The sequence below is a fragment of the Nuphar pumila genome, chromosome 6, assembly GCF_984573655.1.
Source record: "Nuphar pumila chromosome 6, dmNupPumi1.hap1.1, whole genome shotgun sequence".
Classification (NCBI taxonomy): domain Eukaryota; kingdom Viridiplantae; phylum Streptophyta; class Magnoliopsida; order Nymphaeales; family Nymphaeaceae; genus Nuphar; species Nuphar pumila.
The window spans coordinates 36,561,919-36,589,401 of record NC_143254.1 but is presented as its reverse complement, the minus strand read 5'-3'; the positions used below and the strand labels follow the sequence as shown (position 1 = coordinate 36,589,401).

Here is a 27,483-nt window from a genome sequence, read left to right as displayed (position 1 = left end):
TCCTTCGTATTTCTCTCTCTCTCTCTGCCGATTCTCTTTCTGTGTCTCTTTTGTATTGGAGGGGGGAAGAGGAAGCCCCTTCTAGGGTTTTTGTGGGTTGCTTCTCCTGCAAGCTTCCCACCAGAGTTTTTTTTTCTCCTTAAAGCGGAAGTTTTTTCCCTCAGATCTCATCCGCCATAGCCGAGAGGGAGAAGACGACGAGTCGCCATGGCCGGACGGTACGACAGAAACCCGTTCGAAGAAGAGGAAGTGAATCCCTTCTCTGTGAGTCGTCACATTTTTCTTCCTTCGGGTCCTTGGGAAATTTGCGTTTTTCCCGCATGTTTTTGCGTTTTCTTTCGTCTGAATTAGTTGACCTAGTTCGTTTCCGGGAAGAAAATGAGGAATCGTGGAGTGGTTCTGATGGAATTCTAGTCTTCTGGTTGTTTTGAATGACGGAATCGTCCAATTCTGTTGTTTAGTCGCATTTGTTTTTTTGTTAGATGTTAGATCTGCGTCTCTCGTAGCGATTTTTGCATGGAAAGTTGGCATTGATCATTGATTTTAGAATCTAAAAGTGTGTGATGCATGCTCTTCGAAAGGGTTTGATTTCTAATTTGTTAACTAAAATCTAGGGCAGAATTCTGGAATCTGAGGGTGAATTGAGGGATTTAGCAATATCTTATTTTATCCGCTTTATGGTGTTGCGGAGGACTGGATTCGCGGAGGAGAGCATCTTGATCTCAATACTGGCATGGAAGGCATAAAATGGGGTTTGATACTTTTTTTTTTGTGTTTAGAGCATTTGTAGTTCATATCAGAATCTGTAGAGCAGGTGATTTTGAAAGGGGAATCCCTTATGCTTGAATTAATTCCATGTACCTGAAATCAACATCCCTCTTATTTTGATTCTTTGGTTGTCTTCTGATGATACTAGCTGGGCAAGGCCCTCGAACACACGATATCTTTGTGAAGATGCCTATGACTTTATTGTTTGGCCACCACATTGGACCCTCATAATGTGTGGTGGAATGAGATGATTAGTAGGAAAATTTCATCAATTTGCATGTAATCACTTGTGAGCTGGAAGGCACCATATGGTGAGCTTCTTTTCTCTCTTTTGGAAGAAGAGTTCATGAAATTACATAAATTTATTTTTGTAAGTAATTTGACAACTTAATCAGCCAATGTATTTTAGAAAACCTGAAATTTACTTTTTCATTTATTCGGTTTCTGGGACTTTGGCATAAAAAAGCGAAACAAGCATTAAAAAGAAGGGACAAAAAGAAGAAAACAAATCATATTGAATGTGAAATCTGGATTAGCATGAGCAATATTACCTTCTATAAGATCTCAGGTTTCAATTGCATGGGTATTCCCCGATTAGTCATGAAAGAAAATAAAGAAAAAGGATATGGGAGCACCAGAAACCAAAAAGATGATAAGGACATGAAGGGGAAATAAAAATCGTAGAAGTATGTGCGATATGAGTTTGTTTGATAATGAATACCAAAATGAACTTTGGATAAATGAGATGGAAAAATTGAAAGGCATGACATAAACAAAGGTCTTGGTCTTTACTATGAACTCAGGGATGCTACATTTTTTGTTTTAGTGCCCTTTCAAAACATCCCATACCCTGCAATTGAAGTTCTTGTTAACTTACAAGGAATGCAACAGAAACTGACAAATATATGATTGCAGCATACCCACATCTATTGAAATAAAAGTTGCAAAGGGAGGCCGTAGAGTATGTTTTGCTTGTTTGTTTGTTGAGCTGCATTGGGACATGCTCTTTATAATTTCTGTCATATTCCTTCTAGCTGAAATTGACCAGTTTCTACTATAGGCACCCATACTAGTGTTTTAGTGTTTGCTCGCTTCAATAGTAGTGTTGAAATCAAATGGGTGAAACATATGCTTCTATGCATCCGTTCACATAATATATATTTTGTACTTCTTTTAGAATTACTTCTTGCAGCTTGGTTGGTCTTGGAAAACTTTCTCTATGCCACTGTCCTCCTTCCTTGGCTAGTAAAAAGCTCTTATTGTGCCATTGTTCTTAAAGTATGAGCAGCAGCAGCAACATTGTGTATGAAAGGCTTCATTTACATGCAGGAGTACATATCCATGTACTAACATGTCCCATACACTGAACATGATAAGCTGTCATTATTAATTAGTTACTAATAGTTTCAGCTTTGTTTCCATAAGTTTTAAACATATAATCTTGCTTTTACAATCACACAAACTTAGATCTTTAATCATATGCAGTTTAAAAAGTGATTTTTTAGTTTTACTTTATACCTAAAAAATTTACTTCATAGTAATGATGTAACACTGCATATTTTCCTCTCTCTCTCTCTCTGTGTGTGTGTGTACACACACTCTTACAGAGGATGAGTCTTTGGTGCAGACGTGTAGGCATGTGCTTTTTTCATAAGCTTATGATTTTTCTTATACTTTTTGTATATGTGTGCATGCTTGCATGTATGTATATCAAGGTTGCAAGTATCGTATCATAACCCATATCAGTCAGGCCCAAAATAAGATATGTATCTTATCGGAAAAAATCATAATTTTTTTTTTAAAAATTAAAAAATCAGAAAAAACAGCAAAAAAACTAAAAAACCATAACACAATGATGAAATGCAACCATAAAATCACATATAAAGAATTTATGTCTTTATGAGTTGCATAAGACATCATCAAACATCAACTATCTCACAAGAACAATGCAAAATATTAAATATCTTGCAATTAAGAACTTGCCACAAGACTCATACTTTCATATTACATAAACAAAAATATTATGGCAATAGTTGTACTCGATTTTCAATCGGGTTCTACTCATTACTTGAGTGCCCCATTGTCATGCCAGATCATTTGATGTCATCTTTGTTTGAGGAGTGTGGAGCCTCATTTCTACCTTGATATAAATCTTTAATTTTCGCAAATTTTTTTTGGAGAGTAGCTTTGTAATTTTACTCATAATAAAGGTTTTTTTTTAACTTAATCCATTTTCTTGAGTGAAAAAAATTGGTGGAAATGCACTTTTTTTTTTACCTTAACCCACTTATTTGGGTGAAAACACAGTGGAAATGCATATTTACTTGATGAAATCATGAAGGCCCCCTCTCCAACACAAAGATCAGCACCCAAAATGGTCTCACCGATCCTAGGGTGAGTGGGAAGTTTGCAGGCACTGTATCGTACGATATGACACCGTATCGTACGATACATGCAATACATCTACGATCCACACCTGTATTGAGATACAGTGTGTATCATATCAATCTCTTGCATCGATATGATACATATCATACCATATCGTACGATCCCGTATGATACAGACAACATTGTATATGATACAATTTGTTACAACCTTGGTATGTTTTTATAACCAGGATCCAGCAGTCCGTGCAAAAGCATCTGGACAGTCAACTTATGGTGGAGGCGCATTTTACACAACAGTAAGTTTTAATCCCCTTTTTCCTTTTTTTTAATTTCAAAATCAAACTTCTCCTTTGTATGACAAATTGTCAATGACATGATTAAGTTGGTATTTGCCATCCTCTTTCATGTATGGTTTCTACCATGAATTCTCTGCAACTGCAACCCATAGCCGACAAACTGAGGTCATTTTTAGTTTAAATTATCCTACCCCAGTGCAAGGGGGGCTTATTGGGTATTTGGTGACCTGTGACTTATAACCCTGATGCTTATGGTTGCTACTTTTTATTGCAAATTGAACTGTTTATTTTGTAAATTCAGTGTAAGAATTTGGCTTCTGTTTGCAATTTTATATATTGAAGGACAAAATTTATGATTATCATAGTGCATGCCGGAATGGGAAGGTCTATGTACATTATTCTTGTCTTGTACACATGGAATTGAATGAAATCTACGATATTTTTCATGAGATTTTTCTTCTCAGTTGTTTTGCTTTTGCTACTTACCAAGAAGAATGAGATAAACTTCCAGTATATGTGATTCTTTCTTGGTTCTATTCTAAACATGGAATTGAATGGAGTTCATTTCTTTTCTCAAACATTTGTGTAATTTATCAGTTTTTACTGGTTTCCTAATTTATTAATTAGTTTTGATGTTTAACATTATTTGTAGTACGCTGATTCTTTTTATGATTAATTTGATTGCCTTCCTTTTTCCCCTGAGAACTTTGGTTTCTCTCTAATCTTGGGAGTTTTTTTTTCTTTTTGGTTTATTACTTCTTTTCATATTATGAATTAAGACATCCTTCTTCTCTCTCTCTCTGTGAGATGTTTGTTTGCTTTTAGTTTATAAAAATATTCTCATGGACTGTCTACACTTACCAGAATCCAGGAAGTGTTTCATCCACCATGAACAGACTTTCACCTCTTCCCCCTGAACCTGCTGATTTTGGAAGTGCGACAGTTGATATTCCTCTTGATACAGCAAAGGTATGCTGCTATATTCAGGTTAACATTGATATGCATCCATCCAAATATGAAATTTGTTGCATAAGGTTGAACTGGACTTTCTGAATATGATTTGTTGTCAAATATTTAGGATTTGAAAAGGAAAGAGAAGGAATTGCAAGCTAAAGAGGCAGAATTGAAGAAACGAGAACAGGTGGGTCTGATGTTATTCATTTTGAAGATTGTATATGTGACCTTGTCGACACATGCACTGATTTTGAGTTGGTCTGGGCCATGTTTTGACCACTTATGGTAACTCTGATCAACTTGATTGGGCACACCAGAGCTTTCATATATTAAGTTTCTGTCCAATTTGATCCATGATGCTGTATACTTTCTTCCTTTCTTGAAGTTGGAAATTACTAGGTAGAGATTGGCTCTCCTTCTTCCTTTTATATGGAATCATTATTTTTTAAAACACATTTCAAGCTTCAAATTCAAGCTTCTACTTTTTTCTTTTTGATGACATGAGTTTTGTTCAATGCTGATTTTATTTCTTATGACATGGAATTTGATTAAATGTGTCATCAAGTGCTATGTTCTCTAAGGTTCCTCATCTGCCAAATCTTAGTTATCTTTCCTTCTAGTAGAGAGAATTTTAGTGAACAGTTACCCTCCATTAGCCCTGCGTTCCTTTATATATATATATATATATATATATATATATGGCCTCAAGTTTTTGTTATCTCAATGCCCCTCCCGCCATACATATTCAGACAATTGAGTGAGTGGTTCAAAACCCCTTATCATCAATGCAATCTTTTATTCAGTGGAATCTATAATAGGGAAAATCTTTCAGAGGATCATAATATTATTTCATGAGCTTATCTACCATCTTCATGCTGGCATTCCTGTTGAGACAGTCAATTATTATTTTAGGCTTTTAGCATTATTACAATGTGCTTGATGCAAGATTTGTCTTTATATTTATTTACTGATCCTCGAGTGTGACATTTAAATGTGAAAATCTGTGAGCCATCTACAACCGTTTGTAGCAAACGTTAATGAGTTGGGTTATCGGATCAATGTATGCTGTTGGTGCTTAACAAGTTTCACTTGAATTAGATTATTAAATACTTTCCTATATGATTCATATTCACAAGTTAAGGTAAAAGACCAAATCATAGTTCAAAAGGAAAAACTCTCTTTTCCCCTTGTCTGCCACTGTTAATCTTCATCTCATTATTCCCATGTGTTACTTTATTCTTTTTCTGAATGTGCAAAGGTCAGTGATCTCTTTTGCACTTATGGAAATATCTGGAGTTACAATAATCTTGTTTATCTTATTGAGAGGTGTTCTATGTTTTACCTTCTACAGGAACTAAAACGGAAAGAGGATGCAGCTGCACGAGGTACTCTTGTCTTCTTTGCTAACGTCAACATGTTTTGTTGAAATAATATAATGGTTATTTTTTTTGCTTGCTGTGGTGTCTGGTGATTGCTTATTGCTATTAATTTTCTTTTCTGTAGCCGGAATAGTGATTGAGGAGAAAAATTGGCCGCCCTTTTTCCCTATCATCCATCATGATATTGCAAATGAAATACCAATTCATCTACAGAGGCTGCAGTATGTTGCTTTTGCATCACTTTTAGGTATTGAAGCTCCATCTTCTGGACTCGGTTCTTGCTTGTGATTCAATATATTTTGGTGCACAGGACAGCCAGTGCACTTACTAGGTTCCTGTCATACTCTTTTCCAGCCTTCTCATTGTTGGGAATAGGGACGCAGATGGACCGGATCTGGATCAGATAAATACATAGCAAAGTCGGATCCGAATCGGGTCGGATCAGCCAAAAATCATAAAAGTGGCATACTGGATCCAGTCTGTTTGCACTCCTATTTGGGAGCCGTTGGTGCCTTCTTGGACCAACAAAAATTTCATCTGCCAATATCAGGCCTTGTCATAGCTGAAAGCCTAAGTATGTCTTTTTGGCTTGGTACATAGATCGGAGGTCTGTTTTAGATAGTTTTGGGAGATCAATGTTTTGGCGCCAACTTGGAAAAAATTGCTGGACATGTGTGCACATGCAAACGATCAATGTTTTGGTATCAGCTTCCCCAAAATTGGACGTGTGCATATGCATGTATGCACACATACATGCACATAAAATGAACGTGATCTCTTAAAAGTTGAAGATTTTATATCCTGTAATGGTGTAATGTGCACACACAAGCATGTGCCTGGTTCATGTGCCAATAGTAATTATTTGAGATGGAAGATGATGTAATGGGTTCCTTGGAAGAAGTATGCAACAATTTGCATGGATGTATTCCATCCTTGAATGAACTCATTAGTTTTTATATGTTCGATTAAATGACTTGAGGTTATAAGAAATGACTTTTAAACTTCTATACATGCAATGCTTCGGACTGTGTTAAAACAATTCAAGAAGCAATGGCCTTCCTTTTCTGTCACCCAGCAGATGAATTAGGATACTAAGTAGATGCAATAAGCAGAAAATGAATAGCAAATGGTGGAGTCATCAGCTCAGTTTGTTTATCTGCCTAATGCCATATTTTTGTACCATCCCTGTGAGCCTAACTGAGTCAAGAGTATCAGATTTTATAACATACCATGCGATCTGCAGGAAACAGGGCGAGAGAGAGAGAGAGAGAGAGAGAGAGAGAGAGAGAGAGAGAGAGAGAGAACTCAATGGCTGGGGCGGCTCACAATGCACGACCACCAAGCCCTAACCATGTTATATAAAACAGCAAGTATACAACTATCCTTGTAATATCAGAGATATTACAAGGATGCCATTAATGAAAGTAAACAACATGTGTTTCATTAACATACCATGCGTATGGATCTGGATCCAGATCCATACGCAAGTTATATTTTAACACCCTCCCTCAAGTTGTACGTGATTTTGGATCATGTACAACTTGCTCTTCAATAGCCAAAATTGACGTCCTGTTAACCCCTTGGTAAACAAGTCTGCCACTTGATCTTCTGTTCGAACATGACGTAGTTCTATCTCCTTCATCTCGACTTTCTGCCGTATGAAATGTTGATCAATCTCAATGTGCTTCGTTCTGCTATGCTGGATAGGATTACATGCAATGTTTATTGCGCTTTGATTGTCACATAGAAGAAAAGATCGAATAATTGTCTCCCCAAGATCACTCAATAAGTGTCTAATCCATGTGGCTTCTGCCGTGCCTGCAGCCAACGATCTGTATTCAGCCTCTGTACTCGATCGTGCCACTGCCTTTTGTTTTCTGCTGCTCCAGGACACTAAATTGTGTCCAATATATGCACAATATCCAGAGACAGATCGTCTCTCATCTGGATCCCCTGCCCAATCTGCGTCTGTATAAGTGATGAGTTCATGTCCTCTATGCAAATTATCGTTCTTGCGATAAACAAGTCCGTCTCCTATAGTTTCTTTTAAATAACGTAGAATGCGCTTCACAGCTTCCATATGACCCTCCGTTGGAGCATGCATAAACTGGGATACCTGATTGACAGCATAAACTATATCAGGTCTGGTAAAGGTCAAGTACTGTAACATTCCCACGAGACTTCTATACATTGTAGGGTTGACACAAAGATGACCATCTTCAGAGCTCAGCCTTTGATGTAATACACTAGGAGTACTGACTGGTTTGCAATTCGTCATCCCGGCTCTTTCCAGAAGATCAAGAGTGTATTTTTGTTGCATGAGTGTCAATGTGTCTTGTTGTCTGTCAACTTCCACACCAAGAAAGTACCTCAACTCCCCTAAATCTTTCATTTTGAAAGTTTTCATTAAAAACTGCTTCACGTCTTGCACATGATTATCTGAACTCCCAGTGATCACAATGTCATCAACATATATAAGAAGAAGTATAACAATGTCTGCCTTTAGGCAAATAAAGAGTGAATGATCCAGAGAGCATCTTCTAAAACCATAACTCTAAATTTGCATAGAGAAACTTTCAAACCAGGAACGGGACGCCTGTTTCAACCCATACAGAGATTTCCTCAGTTTGCACACCTAAGCAGTAGGGTCCTTCTCGGCATAACCAGGAGGTTGCTCCATATACACTTCTTCCTTTAAAATTCCATGCAAAAATGCATTTTTAACATCCATCTGGCTAAGGCTCCAACCTCGATCGACTGCTAGAGATATAATGACACGAATAGTACCCATTTTGACTATCGGACTAAAAGTTTCATCGTAGTCTTCACCATATTGTTGTGTGAATCCTCGAGCAACAAGTCGTGCCTTATATCTGTCAATGCTTCCTTCAGGCTTATACTTGGTTTTATAAACCCATTTTGAGCCAACTACATTCTTTCCTTCTGGCCGAGGGACTATTTCCCAAGTCTGACATTCATGAAGGGCTTTCATTTCTTCATTCATAGCTCCAGTCCAATGACGAGATTGAAGAGCTTGGTTAAAACAAGTGGGTTCAGCCTGTTTTGTGAGCTGAGGCATAAACAACTGGAAATCAAGAGAGAAGGTCTCATAACTTACCCATCGTTGAATAAGATGCTTAATGCGTGACGGCCTTTGAGCCGGATCATTGGCGATGCTTTCCACATTCCTCGACTCTGTATTTTTGTCCCGTCTAGTGTATACCTGCCCAGAGAAGCGTTCTACTGGGGGTGTCTCAACTGGAGATGATTCAACATGTATTTGTGAGTCATTCAACTCCCTACTCAAGCCGAAGGAAGGACAATTTGTCTGACATGTTTCTCCTGTATTAGCAAAAAGATTTGCGCTCATCCATGGATCATATACTTCTAATTCTCGAGATGGCACCGCTGCAGAGTCATTGGCCTGAAAATTTCGTTCGTCAAAAACAACATTTCTAGAAGTCCTAATACGTTTTGTAGTAGGATCATAGCATCGATAACCTTTGTATTCATCTGCATACCCAACAAATCTGCACTTGACAGCCTTGTCCTGAAACTTATTTCGCAGAGATGAATCAATATGTACATAACATACACAACCAAAAACACGCAGCTCATCGTAAGAGGGATGTTGCCCGAATAAAGTATAATAGGGAGATTTACGATCCAAAAGTGCCATAGGAAGACGATTTATGATATGAACAGATGTGTGAAAAACTTCTGTCCAGAGACTAACGGGCACATTGCTATCATGTAACATGCTCATCGCGCTCTCAACAATATGCCTGTGTTTCCGCTCTGCAACCCCATTTTGTTGAGGAGTATGAGGGCAAGAAACCTGTCGACTTATTCCTTTATCCCGAAGAAAGGCAATAAAATCGTTCGATGAATACTCTCCTCCACCATCACATTGTAAATGCACAATATCACAAGCAAACTTTGTTTTGACCATCGAATGGAATTCCCGAAATATTTGAAAAACTTCATGCTTGTGTTTTAAGAAATATATCCAAGTATAACGGGAATAGGAATCAATAAGGATAACATAGTAACGACTGCCAGAAAGAGAAGGAATAGGTGCGGGTCCCCAAACATCAGAACAAATAATCTCAAATGGCTTTGAAGCTCTTTTATTTATAATATGAAAAGGAAGAACATGACTTTTGCAGAGTTCGCATGAGGAACATTTATGATTATTATCAGAAAATGAGCATAAACTAGACTCTGGAAGGAGACCATCAGATACAAGGTTTTCAACGAAACCTCGATTACAATGTCCCAAACGACTATGCCAAATATCTGGCTTATTACAATGAGATGAATTAAAAACTGCCAATGAAGGAAAAAACAAAGACTCTGAAGGCGAAGACACTGAAGAATGCTTGGACGACTTCGACTGGAGAACTGAGACTGAAGACGAAGACATTGAAGGAATCTCCTTGAAGACGTACATGTTTCCTTGTCGCTCCCCCTTAGCGAACGTCTTCTTCGTTCGTAGATCCTTAACATAAACAGAAGAGGGAGTAAATTCGACAGAAGAATTCATATCGTCAACAAGTTTAGCTACAGAAACAATGTTCTTTTTAATATTAGGAGCAAGAAGGACAAGTGAAGTGAGGACTTTGACATAGGGATATGTGCATTGCCAGTATGACTAATGGAATGATAAGTTCCATCTCCCGTAACTATACTACCTTTTTCAAAATAAGGCAATAAGTGAGATAACTTACCCGCATTACCCGTAACATGCGTGGCGGCACCTGAATCAACATACCATTCGCCTTGTTCATTTTGCTTGATCGTCATCTGTGACAATGCTGATAACAAAAGTTGTTGCACATCTGTGGATGGCCCTTTTGTGTCCACAACAGTAGTGGATTTATTTTCAATTTTGTTTAATTTTCCTCTATTCTGTAGATTGAACCAACAATCAGCTTTCACATGTCCTCTTTTGTTACATAAGAAACACGTGGGTACTCTCCTCTGATTCCCTGTGTTAAAACCCCCTGAGATATTAGGTGTAGGCAATATACCCCGTCCTCCCTGCCCAAAACGTTCGCGGCCTCTGCCTCCTTGATGCCCTCCATTCCATCGTCCAAAACCTACAGAAGTGTCCATGGCCAAAACTGAATGAGGACGAGCTGATTCATGTCCTTCTGCCCTTTGCTTCATAATCATCTCATGCTGGAGAAGTTTCGCTTGGAGGTCGTCAAAAGTGGGCAAGTGAGGAAGACATGATAAAGCTGTAGTAAACATGTCAAAATCAGGACCCAATCCATTGAGGAGTTGTTGAACTTTATCTTTATCTGCAATAGCACTTCCAACAACAGCCAATTGATCAGTAATACTCTTCAAGCAGCCTATGTATTCCATGACTGTCATGGAGCCTTTCTTCAAACTTTGAAATTCATTTTTTAAGAACATAACTCGGGATTCTGATATCTGAGAGTAAGTCTGTGACAGCTTACTCCACAGATCCGCCGCAGTGCAATCATCTGAAATAGTAACCAACACTTCTTGAGAGAGTGTTGACGTAATATAAGCAACTAAAGACTGATCCCGCTTCTTCCAAACTGTATACTCTGGATTCTTAATGGAAATGGTAATTGTGTCACCTTTCGCATCCTTGGTTTCCTGCAAAAGAAGCCGTGGTGGTATAGGAACTAAACCATCCAAATGTTCATCGAGATCCTGACTCCGTATAAAAGGAAGGATTTGCCTTTTCCACGTCAAAAAATTAGAATGAGTAAGTTTTTCTGTAACAAGCTGACTCAAGAAATTGGCAGAGGGACCGGATGATGAAGACGAAGAGTAATCCATATCAATAGAATAATGAATAAGCAAACAAGATGAATGAAAAGAAATAAACAGATTTGAGATCACTTAATCAATCAGAAAACTGTAATAAGGCAGATACTTGTACGACCAAAAAAAAACTTGTGGAATGAAGGAACACTAAAACAGCACAAAGAATACTAAAACAGCAATGAAGGAAGGAAAGAAAACTTGTGGAATCAAAACTGGTTTGAAATAAAAAGGGAAACAGTAGTCGGTGATGTGTTAAAAAAAATAAAAAAATAAATGGGAACCAACACAGATGATAGAGTAACAGAAAAGAGAAAACTTAGGATGAACGGAAGATGATTGATGGGCACGCTGAAGGAGGAACACGCTGCTGCTGTTCCAGAGATTTCAGAAGAGGGAGATACGCTGCTGCTGTTTCAGAAGAGGGAGACACTGCTCTACGCTGAAAGAGGAACACGCTGCTGCTGTTCCAGAGATTTCAGAAGAGGGAGATACGCTGCTGCTGTTTCAGAAATTTCAGAAGAGGGAGATATGCTGCTGCTGTTTCAGAACTTCTTCACGCACAGGGAGTTCTGCTGTTCACGCTGACCCCATCTCGATGAACACGCTGAAAGAGGATACGCTGTTTCAGAAGATTCTTGATGGCCTGTGCTCTGATACCATATCAGATTTTATAACATACCATGCGATCTGCAGGAAACAGGGCGAGAGAGAGAGAGAGAGAGAGAGAGAGAGAGAGAGAGAGAGAGAGAGAGAGAGAGAGAGAGAACTTAATGGCTGGGGCGGCTCACAATGCACGACCACCAAGCCCTAACCATGTTATATAAAACAGCAAGTATACAACTATCCTTGTAATATCAGAGATATTACAAGGATGCCATTAATGAAAGTAAACAGCATGTGTTTCATTAACATACCATGCGTATGGATCTGGATCCAGATCCATACGCAAGTTATATTTTAACAAAGAGCACACTTGTCTTGTGTACTGCCACGTCTCTGGCTTCATACAATAGAGATAACCCAAATCGTTCATGTATATCAGAGCTTTTGAACTTCCTAAATGTTTCCTGGATTGCTATCTGCTATGTCAGCCAGGTACGGGTGCAGGTACGGAGGGTACGTAGGACACATCAATTCCAAAAAATGTGGGTATGGGGACACAGCCATATATATATATACAAAATAAATTTAAAATAAACTGAATATATTCTAAATGTATATGCTATATCTAAAATATATATTATATACTGAAAATATAAAGTTATAAACTGAAAGTATAATTATAAATTATAAATTGAATACAAACTTGTATGTACGGGGTAAAATGGCATGTCTAGGTGTCGACGTGTGTCAACATGGGGACACACGTGTCAACAAGGCTACGGAGGGCAAATTGAGTGTCTGTGTGACATAGGCTATCTGTAATCATAGTGATCATGTGATAATGACAAATAAAAGCTGACCCAAAATATTGATGTAAAATTTAAAAGCTAAACTTTCCTTCTTTAAATTGAAAATGCTGAGAAGGTAGATCAAGACAAATATTTTCTTTTTCTTTGGAGTGGAAGATGGGAATAGGTAAATTCCTAATGTTGAAGATTGAATGGTATGCACAGAAACAGAACTTGTTCAATCTCCTGAACAAAAGAAAAATGTAGAATTTGTTCAGATGCATGCAATAGACAAAACCAAAGATGCCATGTTGGTAATGTGTGGACGCACAAGTGTATGTGTGTTGAATAATTAAGATTATCATCTCGAGAATACAAAAAGGAAAATCTTTCTCATATGTGTCAGTGTGTGCACGTGTATGTGTGCATGCACACCCACCCACATTGTTTTTGTAAACAATTCTGGAATTTTCATGCCCCACATGTAGATGTTTTGTGATTGGTAGAAGTCAAAGTTTAGTATGGACATAGGAACCTTCACAGAATGTGCAAGTTTGATGTATTTGCCAAAAAAAAACTTTGCATTAATGAGCTTTGGTTACTGTGCAGGACTTGTCCTATGCCTTACCTGGAATGTAGTAGCAGTCACAGCAGCCTGGATTAGAGGAGAAGGTCAGTTATTTAGAATTATTTTTATAGACTTTAGAATATATATTTCCATTTTGCTAAATGTAAAATTTCCAGTTGCATCAACAATTCCAAGCTAAGAGGCGGTGGGGTTTCATTTTTTATCTGTTAGTCAATGTGCATTCCAGGTGTAACAATATGGTTGCTTGCCATTATATACTTCATATCTGGGGTCCCAGGAGCATACATTATGTGGTATCGCCCCCTTTATCGTGCCATGAGGTAAGCCATGCTCTTCAATCTTTTTCTTTTTCTTCCATGTGCCTGGAAGGTTTTCTCTCAATGTGCCCCCTGTATGCATTTCCGAGTATTGATGTATGGTTATATACTTTTGAAAGATAATCTTAGTTCAATCTCGTGTACTTTTCAGGACTGATAGTGCTTTGAAATTTGGGTGGTTCTTCCTTGCCTACGTGGTAATGTTGATGCCCTATTTATCCTAGTATCTACTCTTTCTTTTTTCCTTTTGAAGCATCCACGTCTTTGACTAAACCTTCTAGTGAATTTCTTGCTGTTTTCCTTCAGTTTCACATTGGCTTCGTCATTTTTGCTGCTGTGGCTCCTCCGATTATCTTTAAAGGAAAATCCTTGGCGTAAGTTTTTTTTCCTCTAGATTGCTTTGCAAATAGTACAAAGAGGCCTATTCATTTATTCTTCATTCTTTACTAATTTGTGCAAGTAATATTGTTGGACTTGGTCAATAAATAACTGAACCTGTTCCATAATGTAAAGGGCTCTTAAGATTCATGCAGACTTGTAAACATGTAATCAGTCGTACCTGTAAACATGTAATTAGTTATGATCCCTTGTGGTCCTTCTGATGCACAACATTTGCTTAAACTTTTAAAATTCGAACTAAAAGCTAGACGACATTGATGTCTTTTTGCAATAGTAAAGTAGGTTATCTTTTCTGCATCAAATGCATCTTGTTTCACCTTTTCGTTCCTTCTTTTTCTTTTGTCACCTTGAAGCAAAGAAGAGGCCATTTTTTTAGGAACTGAAAACCACACAAGTATTGTATTCACATTGTGATTTTGCAAATGTTATGAACTTAAAATTCTTAATTCCATTTCACCTGCGAAATAAGATTAGATAAAAAATAGTCCTACTCTAAACAATTCAGTCTTTCACATTTGTGTCGAAAATTGCCCCATGTGTATGTGATTATAACCACTATCACTGATATCGACGATATTTTGAAAATATCATGATAAATACCGATATTTTAAGATAGCCAATATTAAAGGTAATATCTCGTGATATTTTCAAAATATCGTGATATTATCGCGATATTTTTGGGAAAATACTCTTTTTTTAATTTTAAGTTTGCAATATCCTATTTTTTTGTTTCTTTTATAATTTTAAACTTTTAACACCTTTAAAACATGTTTCTCCATATATTTGAAAGAAAAATAATGCAAAAATTATTATTTTCTTAGCTCTTTTGTTGTTATTTATGTTTTTTTCAATTTTTTAAACTCCTGAAATATTCTCAAGATTTATCAGCTTTTGAAAATCTCTCCGAGAAATTACATTTAACCATACAGGTGACTATGATTATAACCTATGTAATAGGGATTCGGCTAGCAGGGTGCCGCACCTGCGTCGACGCGACTCGACGAGGGTGCGGCCAACCAGACCCTGGGTGCGTTGACCGCACCCAGGGACATTTCGGTCCATTTTTTTAAAAAAAAGAATTTTGCCCTATGAAATAGGCTGCAGAATTTTAAAAAAAATTCTTGGGGGGGGGGGAGCGCTGCCCCCCTATAACGCGCCGGGGGGAACCCCCGGACCCCCTTTATATATATTACATTTTTGCCCCTGCTGCACCCCCGCACCCGGGTTTTTTGGAAGTGCCGAATCCCTGCACCCGCACCCGCACCCGCACCCGCACCCACACCCATGTGACATAGATTATAACCTTGCCAATGAAGCTTTGTTTAGTCGAGATCTCTTTCTTGGTATCTTGGATGGCTTTGAAGACTTCAGTTGCCTGCTTGTGGAGAATTTCATTTCCCTTTCCAAATCCATGTTGGTAAATCATCATGCCCAGACTTTCTTGATTCTAGACTCAGTTTCATTACAAATCCATGATTGAGAATCTTCATTTTTCATTTTCTTGAACTGAGGTTCGGCTTTAGAAAACCAGGGCAGTGTTCATGTTGGGAAGAATTGCCATATGAAGACTATATAGCAGGGTAGTTGGTCAAGCTTGATACTTAGGTTAGAATAAATTGTTCAAGTCAGTTGGTTCAGTGTGCACCTGGACCATATATCATTTATGAGTATTTTTACCAGTGCCATTTCTGTCATAATCCATGCAAATGTCCTGATTCATATAGATGGCTTTGGACCCTAAGTACCCAGACTTTTTCCTTGGAGAAAGGTGTTGCATTTGCATCTAATAAACCTTCATAGCATGAGTTTTAATTGATTTCTCCTCAAAGCTACCATCATGCTAAAAAATAGAGCCCAATACTGGATTTTATTGTAGGAATGGTTCATGCCAATGTTGAAAATTGTGTATCATAACCCGTATCGGTTGTGTCCAAAATAGGATGCATATTGTAAAAAAATGTTAATTTTGTAATAAAAATTCAGCAAAATCTAAAAAAATAAAAAAAGTCACGAAAAATCCTAAAAAAAAATGCATGAAACAATGATGAATTTCACAAGATACAACCATAGAATTGTGAAGAATCAAGAACCTTCTATCAGGAACAAAATGTCCACCAAAACCCAAAATGGACAAGTTAAAAAAAAGGCCACTATGGGCACACTCACAAAACCCACAAAGGACATACACAAAGAAGGCTCAAATATAAAAAAATATTATTTTATTGAACCACACAAGTATGCAAGAAGCATACTTACAAAGAGGGGGTTCTCCCCTATATATACAGGCAAAAAGGAAGCCCATATAGCCATTCGAGCTGTCACATGGGTACATGCACAGGTACAGGTGTGGGTACGACACGACGATTTCAAAAACTACCAGTACGAGACACACACACACACACACACACACACACACACACACACACACACATATATATATATATATATATATATATATATATATATATATATATATATATATATATAGAAAGGGAGAGAGAGAAAAGGAACCCATCTTTCTCCCTCTTCCTCTTTCTCGCTCCAACAACACAAAGAAGAACCGAAGAAGAAGAAGGCGAAGCCAGGTACGCCTTTCCCTCCTCCCCTTCTCTCTCTCTTTCCACCACTTTCTTCCTCCTCCTTCGGTTCTTCTTCTTCTTCCTCCTCTCTCTCTCGTCCTTCTCCTTTGTTTCTTCGTCTTCCCTCTCTCTCTCTCGCTCCTTCTCCTTCTCTCTCTCTCTTTTGTGGGAAAACCAGAGAGAAAAGGGGAAGATGAGAGCGAAACCAGAGAGAGAGAGAGAGAGAGAGAGAGAGAGAGAGAGAGAGAGAGAGGCTTAAAGAAAACTTGGGTCTGGGTTGGATCAGACCCAGAGCAGTGTGGGACCTAACCCACGGCGTACCCTCACTGCATCCGCTACCTGCCCCCGTGTTGATGCGTGTCAACACGGGTACGTTGGTCAGTTTTGCATGTCTGCGTTATATAGTGTTGGAGCCCGTCCAACGACTAGTCAACTGTTTGTTGACCAAGACAAAAAACAGAAAAATAAATAAATAGAAAATTACAAAAGATATTTGTTTTATATACAATACATATATGTATATGTATATATATGCTTATAAAAATACATATACATACATAGGTATGTAATATACATATAGATACATATATATCATATATATACATTATATATATGAACAATTTAACAAGAATCACATATCAAGCATTTATATTTCTATGATTTGCATAGGACATCATCAATAACAAGGACAATGCAAAATATGAAGTATCAAGAACATGTTGCAAGACTCATAGCTCCGTAATACATAAACAAAAACAAAATAACCATGTTTGTGAATACTTAACTGTTACATAGCCAAGTTTTTTCAAAATATAAAAAAATAAAATGTATATGATTTCAATAATTATCATTATCATTATCTTTTTCTTTGTCTTCTCCTTGTTCGTCATTGACACTGACATTTTCCTTAATATATTTAGTCCACTGAATGTCTTCTTCATTTAAAAACACTTGGTTCTTCTTTGGCTCATGCATCCAACACATTAAAATGTTCTAGACCAATGAGATCATATTGTTCCTTATGCCCTCTTTGATGATAACTTCTCAATTTGCCTAAAAGATGACATGAAAAATTAAAATTAGTTGGGTGTTGCATGATATAAAAAGAACTTTAAATAAACACATGAAAATGCCAAATAAATTTAATATTTTTATATATTTCTGCCTTAGCCATAAGTTGTAGCGAACGTAAACGAGGTCATTGAGTTTTTTGTTCTTCAATTTATTTCTTTTTTTTGTATGAATTTGTTCAAAGACGCTCCCATTTTTTTTCCATCCACTTGCACTGCATATTTGACTAGAATATGAATGATAAAAACTCTCAAATTTGGAACATCACTCCCAAACCTATTATATCATATGTCTAAAAATACAAAAAAATGAAATGAGAAAACAACAATAGGTAACATCATAAATAAATAACACAATGAAATTGAAATAGACAAAATAAATTACCTAGACGCATCATTGAATGGTTCCACACTGCTACAGGTCTCCTTATATCATACAATGCAATTGTAAAATTATCTTCAACAAGATACTATGATCAGGACCTTAATATTCTTGATGATAAACACGTGCACATATGCACAATAAGAACTCTTAGAACACTTGTGCACAAAAGCACAACCCACTAAATCTCACAAATGCACAAAGGCATAAAAAGAATAGAAAAACACTTTATTAATCACTTGGGCTTTTACGCAAAGCACTACTAAATACAATAGAGGGAGGCCCTTTATATAGGGCAAGGGAAGACCCTTGGAGCGGCCCAACGACTAGTGGTGGGCTCCCCAAGGTACTTGAGTACATTTGAAAAAGAAAAAAGAAAAAAGAAAAAAGAAAAATGAAAAAATAAAGAAAAGAAAAAGAAGATTACAAAAAACATATTCAAGAATTGAATATGCATAAAATGGGTGAAAAGATTGAATTACCCCTACGACTAATAATAAATAAATATATTTTTATATATATATAATAGGTAGATACATATATATATATTATATATATGTATATGTATTACCTTATATATATAAAATATATATTGGATTATAAGAGTCGATTACATAATTTAACACCCCCCTCAAACGTAGGGCAAGATGACCGAAAGTTTGCCAAGGAGGAAATTGAACCGCGAAGCACACAAAGTTTTGGTGAATAAATCTGCCAACTGATATTCTGAAGTTACATATGAAAGATCTATAACTCCTTTCAGATATGCTTCCCGAACACAGTGACAGTCCATCTCAATGTGTTTAGTCCGCTCATGAAAAATAAGACTTTTGTCAATGTATATTGCACTCTTGTTATCACAACATAGCTTGGTGGGCCTTTCTATTGTGATCCCCATGTCTTCTAATAGCTGATGAATCCATACAATTTTCATGGTAGTAGTTGTCATGATACGATATTCAGCTTCTCTTGAAGATAGAAACACTTTTTGCTGTTTTTTACATCTCCATGAGATAAGCGAGTCTCCTAAAAACACACAAAAATCAGTGGTGGAGTGACAGTTATTTGGGTCACCTCTCCAATCAGAGTCAATATAAACAATTAATTTTAATTCAGAAGATGAGGATAAGAATACTCCCTTGTTTAGTGTGCCCTTTATGTATCTCATAATCCGCAAAATGGCACTCATGTGAACTGATGCTGGTGCATGTTGGAACTGACTTGCAGTATGAACTGCATGAGAAATATCTGGTCTAGTAATACTCAGATACATCAATGATCCCACAAGCTGCCTGTAGGGGGTGGGATCATAGAGAGGAATGCCATCATCAATCTTCATTTTAGCTCCTACTATAGCAGGAGTTTCACAAACTTTATCATCCGTAATACCTGACCTGTCAATAACCTCAGATGCAAGCTTAGTTTGAGACAAAAAATACCCTCTATGAGAGTAGGCCACTTCAATACCCAAAAACTAAGTTAGAAATCCCAAATCAGACATTTCAAATCTATCCTTTAAAATATATTTTATGCTTTTAACCCCTTTAGAATCACTTTCGGTTATTAGCATATCATCTACATACAAAAGCAGAATGACAATTCCTGCATTGGTTTTTCTAACAAACAAAGCAGTGTCAGTGAAATAGGATGAAAAATCATTTTTTAACATTACGGAGTTAAACCTATCATACCAAGACTTGGGGGCTTATTTTAAACCATTAAGGGCTTTTCGAAGGCGAAACACTTTCCCTTTAGGAGTCTCCATTCCTGATGGAACATCCATATATACTTCTTCATTTAAATCGCCATTTAGGAAGGCATTTTTAACATCCATTTGATAGATGTTTCATTTGTTAATTGAGGCAACGATGATGAGGCATCAGACAATGACCATTCGGGCCACAAGGGCAAACGTTTCTTCATAGTCAATCTCGTATTCTTGACTATATCACTTTGCAACTAACTGAGCTTTATATTTCTCAAGAGATCCATCACTCTTAGTCTTTATCTTAAATTTTCATCTGCACCCTATTGCTTTCTTACTCTTAGGAAGAACTTGAAATTCCCAAGTTTTTGCCCTAATGAGAGTTGAAAGCTCGCATTCCATTGCTTTCAGCCACTCATCATTCTTTTTGGCTTATTCGAAGTTCTTGGGTTCTACATAGGAATGAATGGCGCTAAGACATGCTCTATGTTTAGGAGTAAATGAATCATATGAGATGAACCTAGAAGGCATCTTTCTATTTCTCTTAGTTCTTTATAGATTTTCATCATTTGTTGGGTTGGAACCACTAGGTTCATTGTATTTTTCAATCGCACTCCTAAAACAGTTTCTGTCTCTATGAGTATATGTTATAGGGTCTCTCGATGGCCCTTCATCACTATGTTGGGAGTTAGAAGGATGGAAGAGAATATCTTCTAGTGAGTTCATCATCACTATCATCATCATGAGCTAATAATTCAAATAAAAAAGAGTAATCCATGTTTTCCTTAAAAGGTTCACTTCTTTCAAAACCATTAACATTTTTCAGAAAACTCACATTTCTGGAAGCATATAATTTATCATTCTTAATATCATTAAAACGAAACCCCTTTTTGGGTTTCGGAATATCCAAGAAAGGCGCACACAATGGCTTTCGGTGAAAGCTTGTCGTTCTTGTCAGTAAGAACAAAGCATTTGCAACCGAAAATTCTCAACCGACTATAGTCGGGTTCTTTGGTATACAACATTTCAAAAGGCGAGATATTGTTCAAGTTTTTTGAAGGTAGCCAATTTATTAGATAGACAGATGCTAAAGCAGCTTCAACACAAAAACCTTTTGGAATGTTTTGAGAAATCAATAGAGTTCAAGTTGTTTCTATTATGTCTATGCTTTCTTTCGGCTAATCCATTTTGTTGAGGGGTTTTCGGACAAGATCTTTGGTGAAGAATACCATGACCAAGATAATTTTTGAATTCACTTGAAAGGTATTCTCCACCAGAGTTAGTTCTAAAATTTTTTAGATCCCCATTGAATTGATTTTTAATCATCATATGATAGGTTTTCAAAGTCGAAAAAACTTCATATTTGTGTTTCAGAAAATAAATCCAACAATATCTCGTGTAATCGTCAACAAAAATGACATAATATGCAAAACCTCTTTTTGACAAAACAGGTGCCGGTCCTCATACATCCGAATGGACAATTTCAAAAGGTCTTGTTGTAGACATAGATTTTTGACAAAAAGGTAATTTTTTCATTTTCTCAAGTGTATAATCGTTACAATTGAAATAACTTTTACATAGACTTTTAACAAAAGGTAAATGAAAATTTTTACAATATTTGGATGTACACGTCTGTTGTGCCATACATTAATATCTTTTTGTTGGACAACATTACAAAAAGGGTTCTTTGAAATTTGAAGAGAATCGGCGTAGTAAAGATCACCCTTCCTAGAGCTTTCCCCAATCAACCTCTCAGACTGGCGATTCTGTATCCAACATTTGTTAGATGAAAATTTTATATCACACCCATGATCCGAGAGTTGAGAAACCAAGAGTAAATTTAAGTTTAATTTATGTATAAATCTATTTTTTGGAATAAAAAAACCTTGTTTTTTAAAATTTTCAATTCCTTTTACTCCAAGAGATGTTCCATCCGTAGTTGAAACAAAGGATGGGGAGCGATTATTTGAGTAATCGAAAAAATAACTCATACTTGGGGTTATGTGAAATGAAGCACCTGAATCTAAAAGCTACGATGTCTTACCAGGAGGTGAAGAGGTTGACATGGTGGCTCCGAAAATAGCCCATTTGAGAAGAGGTTGAAGAGCATCCACAATTTGTTGCAATGAGAGAGCTCCATTTGAAGATGATGATCACTCTTCCTTTTGAGGTTGGGATGTGGTAGCCATGGCAAACAACTTCTTCCATTTTGGACATATTGGCTTGATGTGCCCCGATTCCTTACAAAAGTGACACAAGAACTTGCTATAATCTCTCTTTCCTCCTTGACCGTTTGAACTTTGGTTTTGATTCTTGAAATGAAGAGGCTTATAGGTCCTTAAATTGCTCCTCGATCTTGAAACAGAATTAACACCTTCATTTTCTTCATTATTGGAAGGTGTTGCTAGAACACTTGGGTTATTCTTATTTATACCCATACGTATTTTTTTTCCACTTAGTTTAGTAATAACATCTTCAAGAGAGGGGAAAGTGAAGGCGAATAGGAGGGACGATCGGATTTGTTCAAATTCGGGCCTAAGCCCATTCAAAAAATTGAAAAAACAATCTTCTTCTAATTGTTTGTGCCTAAGTTCAATAGCCTCTTCGTTCCATTTGGGTTCAAGCATGGCAAGCTCATCCCAAATGGAAGACAACTCCGCGAAATACTCTCTAATAGTCATTTCGTTTTGTTGAAGGGTTAAGGCCCTTTTTTGAAGATAGTATTTGTGGGACAAATCCCTTGAAGTGTACATTTTTTCAAGGTATTCCCATGCTTGTGAAGCTTTCTTGAATTTTATAATGTTGGCATTGATTCTTGTCTCTACGGACGAGAAAATCCATGAGAGGATTTTGAAGTTCCTCTATTCCTCGATCTCTCATTCTTTATGTTTTTTTGCTATGATGTTCGAGAGCCTTGGCTCTTTCTTTTCCTTCAAGAATTTTTATTTCTCCTCTCTCCATTAAGGTGATCTTGGGCTCCGGTTCGGAAATCGAGCTTTGGACATAGCCCCAAAGCCCTTTTCCTTTAATATGCGCCTCCATATTTTCGGCCCAAACGTGATAGTTGGAGCCATTAAGTTTAAAGTCTAGAGAGAAATGAGAGTCTTTTTTCACCCATTGGAGAGGAGAAATGAGAAAAAAGATACGTACCTCAAGAGATTTTTAGATCTTTATTGGTAGAAGAATCTTCTAAAGTATTGGATGAACGAAAGGATCCACCTCAATCACTAAATATTTGAGGGCACATTTTTCGAGGCACCGGAAAATGTGAGAATCCACATGATCTTTCTTTCTCCAATCCCGCTTTGATACCCTGTAAAAGTATCTTCAACAAGATACTATGATCAAGACCTTAATATTCTTGATGATAAACACGTGCACATATGCGCAATGAGAACTCTTAGAACACTTGTGCACAAAAGCACAACCATGGTTGCCAGTTGAAGAAGTGGGAGCGTGAAGCGATACAGGAAGCAGGAGCGGGAAGCGAGGCACTTTCAAAATTTTCGGAAGCGGGAAGCGTGGGACCACTTAGGAGTGAGTCGGGAATCGTCCCGGAAGCGAACCGAAAGCGACCTAGGAAGCGAGGGGAAAGAAAAAAAAATAAAAATAAAAAATACAAAAATACAAAAAAATTGGGGAAGCGTGATGGGAAGCACGCTTCCCATAAAAGGGAAGCACGCTTCCCATTTAAAAGTGACGCTTCCCCGCTTCGGAAGCGCGACGTTTCACGCTTCCCCTTTTACTTAAGCGCTTCCGGTAACTCTGATCCCAACCCACTAACACTAAATCTCACAAATGCACAAAGGTATAAAAAGAATAGAAAAACACTTTTTTAATCACTTGAGCTTTGACCCAAAGCACTACTAAATACAATAGAGGGAGGCCTATGTCACATGGGTGCGGGTGCGGGGATTCGGCACTCCCAAAAAACCTGGGTGCGGGGGTGCGCCAGGGGCAAACATGTAATATATATATAAGGGGGGTCCAGAGGTTCCCCCCGGCGCAGGTCCAGGTATGGTGATAAATAATAAGATCAACTTAAGACCTAGGTCCGGACCCGAAGGCCCGATTAATACATTGTCCCATGTATAGTTTGTGAAATTTTATACCAGACCCGAGTTCTAATTAAGACCCACAATTTTTCAATCTAAAAATTATAAAAATATGGTTTTACTGGGTATATAGTCCAGTTCTGATTCATGTAGTTCTTATCGGGTCCAAGTATGATTTTTCTTATAATGGACCTGATTAGACCCGGGTCTGAACCCGATACCATACCCAAAAAGCAGTTCCAAGTCTAGTACAACCAAGGTTCGAACCAAACCCGACCCGTTGACACCCCTAATGGTAAAATCATAATTGAAAAGTATTATGTAAAATATCAGGTCATTTTGTCCGTCTAAAACTGTTAGGGCTGTCAATGGATTGAGTTTGACCTGGACCCAACCCGTAAAAGACGCCATAGGGTTTGGGTTTGGTAATAAAGAAAGAGGTCTAACTAAAATCTGGGTCAGACCAAAGAGTCCGATTAGTATATGACACCATAGGAGGGGAAAAAACTCGTAATAGAACTTCCAGCTCTACCTCCTCTATTGGAACTCCCTCCTCCTACTCGTCCTCTTTTTTTTCTACCCGCAACACTACTGCTAGCATCATCTACACCTTTTCTCTTTGTTGTAGAGTTTCCTACTTCTGACACTATGCTAGGGGTTGTAGGATCAGAAGTGGGTAATTCATCTATGTGATAAACATTATCTCATTCATCTCTTCTTGCTTTTTTTCCTCAAATTGTTAAGTGGGTAACTCATATATGTCATAAACATCCTTTCATGACTGTGCATACCACATTTCTACCTCATTCATTTCTGGCTTTTTTTTTATCAAATTGTTGGCATCCCCATTTCATGGCCTCGGCAAATTCCTTGAAGTGCTTGATATTGTGATGTGTGCCAATTAAATGATGCTTCAACTGAGAGATACAAAAAAAAGTATAAATCCCAAAGTTGAACTCGATTTTCAATTTATTCTCACTTACTACTTGAGTGCTCTATTGCCATGTCGGGTTATTTGATGTCATTTTTATCTAAAAATATGAAATTTATTTTAACCATTTTCTTGAGTGGGAAAAGGGTGGAAATGCACTCTTACGTGGGAAATTGTAAAAGCCCTCTCTTTTGGTCACAAATTGGTCCCCAAATAGCTCTCATGCCTCCTAGGGTGCGTGGGTTCTCCTCCAATGGACTATATAAATGAGAAAATTGGCCTTAGGGGAGGTATTTAAAATCCAAAACTAAGAATAAGTTTTGACCCTTTTTAAAATGTGTCTATGGTGTATCGTATGATACACCCTATATCGTACGATACTAGGCTGTATCGTATGGTACACTCGATGACTACTATATACACTCGTATCGCGATACGAGTGCATATCGTATCGAAAACCCTAAAAGTAACGATATGTATCGTATTGTATCATACAGATGACTTCAAGATCATTTGTAGATGTGTGCTTAGGTAGATCTGGAACCATTGCAAACTGCGGGGACTTTTGTTGAGGGTGCTACAAAGTTTTATCTCCATCATGACTGATATTGCAAGCTAAGCCTGACATGATTCATGTCCTTATCATCATTGTCTTCTTCTCTTTTAACTTGCAATCAGACAGACTAGGTGCCGGCGCCACCTAACTTGAGTCTTGAGTCCAACTTGGTGCTGTATCCACCATCTCCAACATGCTATCATGTTAGGTACACATACCAACCAAGTCTAAATTTATTTGGTCAGCCCTAGGTATCCGACTTGGTTACAGCCACAATGTCAGTGTGCCATTTAATAAACATTGTTAATTTGCAAACATTGATATCGATTTGATGCTATGGGAAAACTAACAATGAAAATAATTTAGCAGATGAAGTATTAAATGTAACAAGTGAGAACAGAAAAAAATAGAAAGGACCAAATGGCTTTACTTTTGGGATAAACTCATAAACCAAATTATTAGCATTTTATCTTGTACCTTTGATGTTACTGAGCATTTTGAATGTGTCCGCATGTATTTGATTCATATTTACAGAGAATACCTAGGTGTCAGTATTCTTTCTGTATGACTTTTGGAAGTTGCATTTGGCATACCAAAGAATAACTCTGTATTTTGCTCATTTATGGACTCTCCTGCATGCTGACTTCTTGAATTGCTATGGAACAGTGGCATCCTACCAGCAATTGACCTTATGAGCCCACACGTCATTGTCGGGGTATGTTCTTTTTCTTTATTGTCATAATTGACTAGTCCAATCAAATAATGGAAAGGCACCTCGATCTGCACGTGCTTCCTGTCAAGTTTATCAAATTCAGCATTGTTCGGTCTGTTTAGATGGATGAAAGACTCATGATGAGAAGCCCTCATGGTTTTGCATCCATTTAAACAGGTCACTGCAGCTTCGTACCTGTGTGTGTGTCCTTGACATTGTCTCGTTTCCATTCGTTAAAACTTCTTTCATTTTGCTCTGATGTTCACTGCCCGATCTTACTCTGGACTTCTTTGGTAGTTCTATTTTACTGTTCATGACTTGCTACTGCTGTTTTTGATCAGATCTTTTACTTCGTGGGGTTTGCATTGTTCTGCCTAGAATCACTGCTCAGCATCTGGGTTATCCAGGTATGGCTACGTACCATCCTGTTGCATTCCATTTTCACTTGGTGTCTGTGTCAACATTGCTCTAAGTTCCATCCTTCCTTTCTCCCTCATCCATTTTCCTTTTCCCATTGTTTATTTCTTTGTTTTGATTTATACGAGCAGCAAGTCTTGATGTACTTCCGGGGCAGTGGGAAAGCTGCTGAGATGAAGCGTGAAGCTGCACGTGGTGCTGTTAGGGCTGCACTATAGAGATGATATTATAGATGGGAATGGTTTCATGCAATTACGATGATCTATTCTTTGGGTCGAGGAGTTTGAGGTTCTCTGCTTCAAAGTGATGAAGTTGTGTATCATGTTTTCCTTTTCTTTTTTGATGCACTAAACAAAATAGATCAGCATAGGTTTGTTAATTGTAATTTGTTATTAACTGATTTTTTGGTCAATGTTTACAGGTTTTCCACTTTTAAACTCTTTTTTTCTGACTGCCTGTGTTGATTCTTATCTCTTAATGTGCTACTGGTATTCTTTTTTTTTGAATGCCCCTCTCTCTCTCTCTCTTATATACATATAGGTAGGTTTGCGCCAAGTTGTGTTCACCCACCCTGGACCATCCGATCAAATGGTCAGCTGGTCAAAAGTGTGTGTGTGTGCATTCTGTCATCTTCCCACCTTGTGTCGGTAACCATATGTATATCAGAGAGAGAGAGAGAGAGAGAGAGAGAGAGAGAGAGAGAGAGAGAGAGAGAGATTATCCGGGTTATTATGATAAAAGCAGAATGTTACAAAGTATTAAAGAAAAATAAGGACTTGTACATGAA

The 27,483-nt window shown here is 37.5% G+C and overlaps 1 protein-coding gene across 4 annotated transcripts; it reads left to right on the top strand.

The window, feature by feature from the left end:
• On the top strand, window positions 1-27,133 carry LOC149834641 (secretory carrier-associated membrane protein 1-like). 4 transcript variants are annotated; one of them, XM_090011516.1, is made up of 14 exons: window positions 1-264; window positions 620-752; window positions 3,387-3,452; window positions 4,317-4,421; window positions 4,531-4,593; window positions 5,758-5,791; window positions 5,910-6,032; window positions 13,594-13,656; window positions 13,800-13,893; window positions 14,042-14,087; window positions 14,197-14,264; window positions 26,234-26,282; window positions 26,621-26,686; window positions 26,828-27,133. In XM_090011516.1, exons 4-14 carry the CDS (start codon window positions 4,341-4,343, stop codon window positions 26,912-26,914), a joined length of 774 nt encoding a protein of 257 aa, XP_089867642.1. In that variant the 5' UTR covers window positions 1-264; window positions 620-752; window positions 3,387-3,452; window positions 4,317-4,340; the 3' UTR covers window positions 26,915-27,133. The 4 variants fall into 4 exon arrangements, with proteins under 4 accessions (XP_089867642.1, XP_089867638.1, XP_089867641.1 ...); XM_090011512.1 differs by lacking the exon at window positions 620-752; XM_090011515.1 differs by lacking the exon at window positions 1-264 and having other exon boundaries at window positions 371-752.
• Window positions 27,134-27,483: the final 350 nt, after the last annotated feature.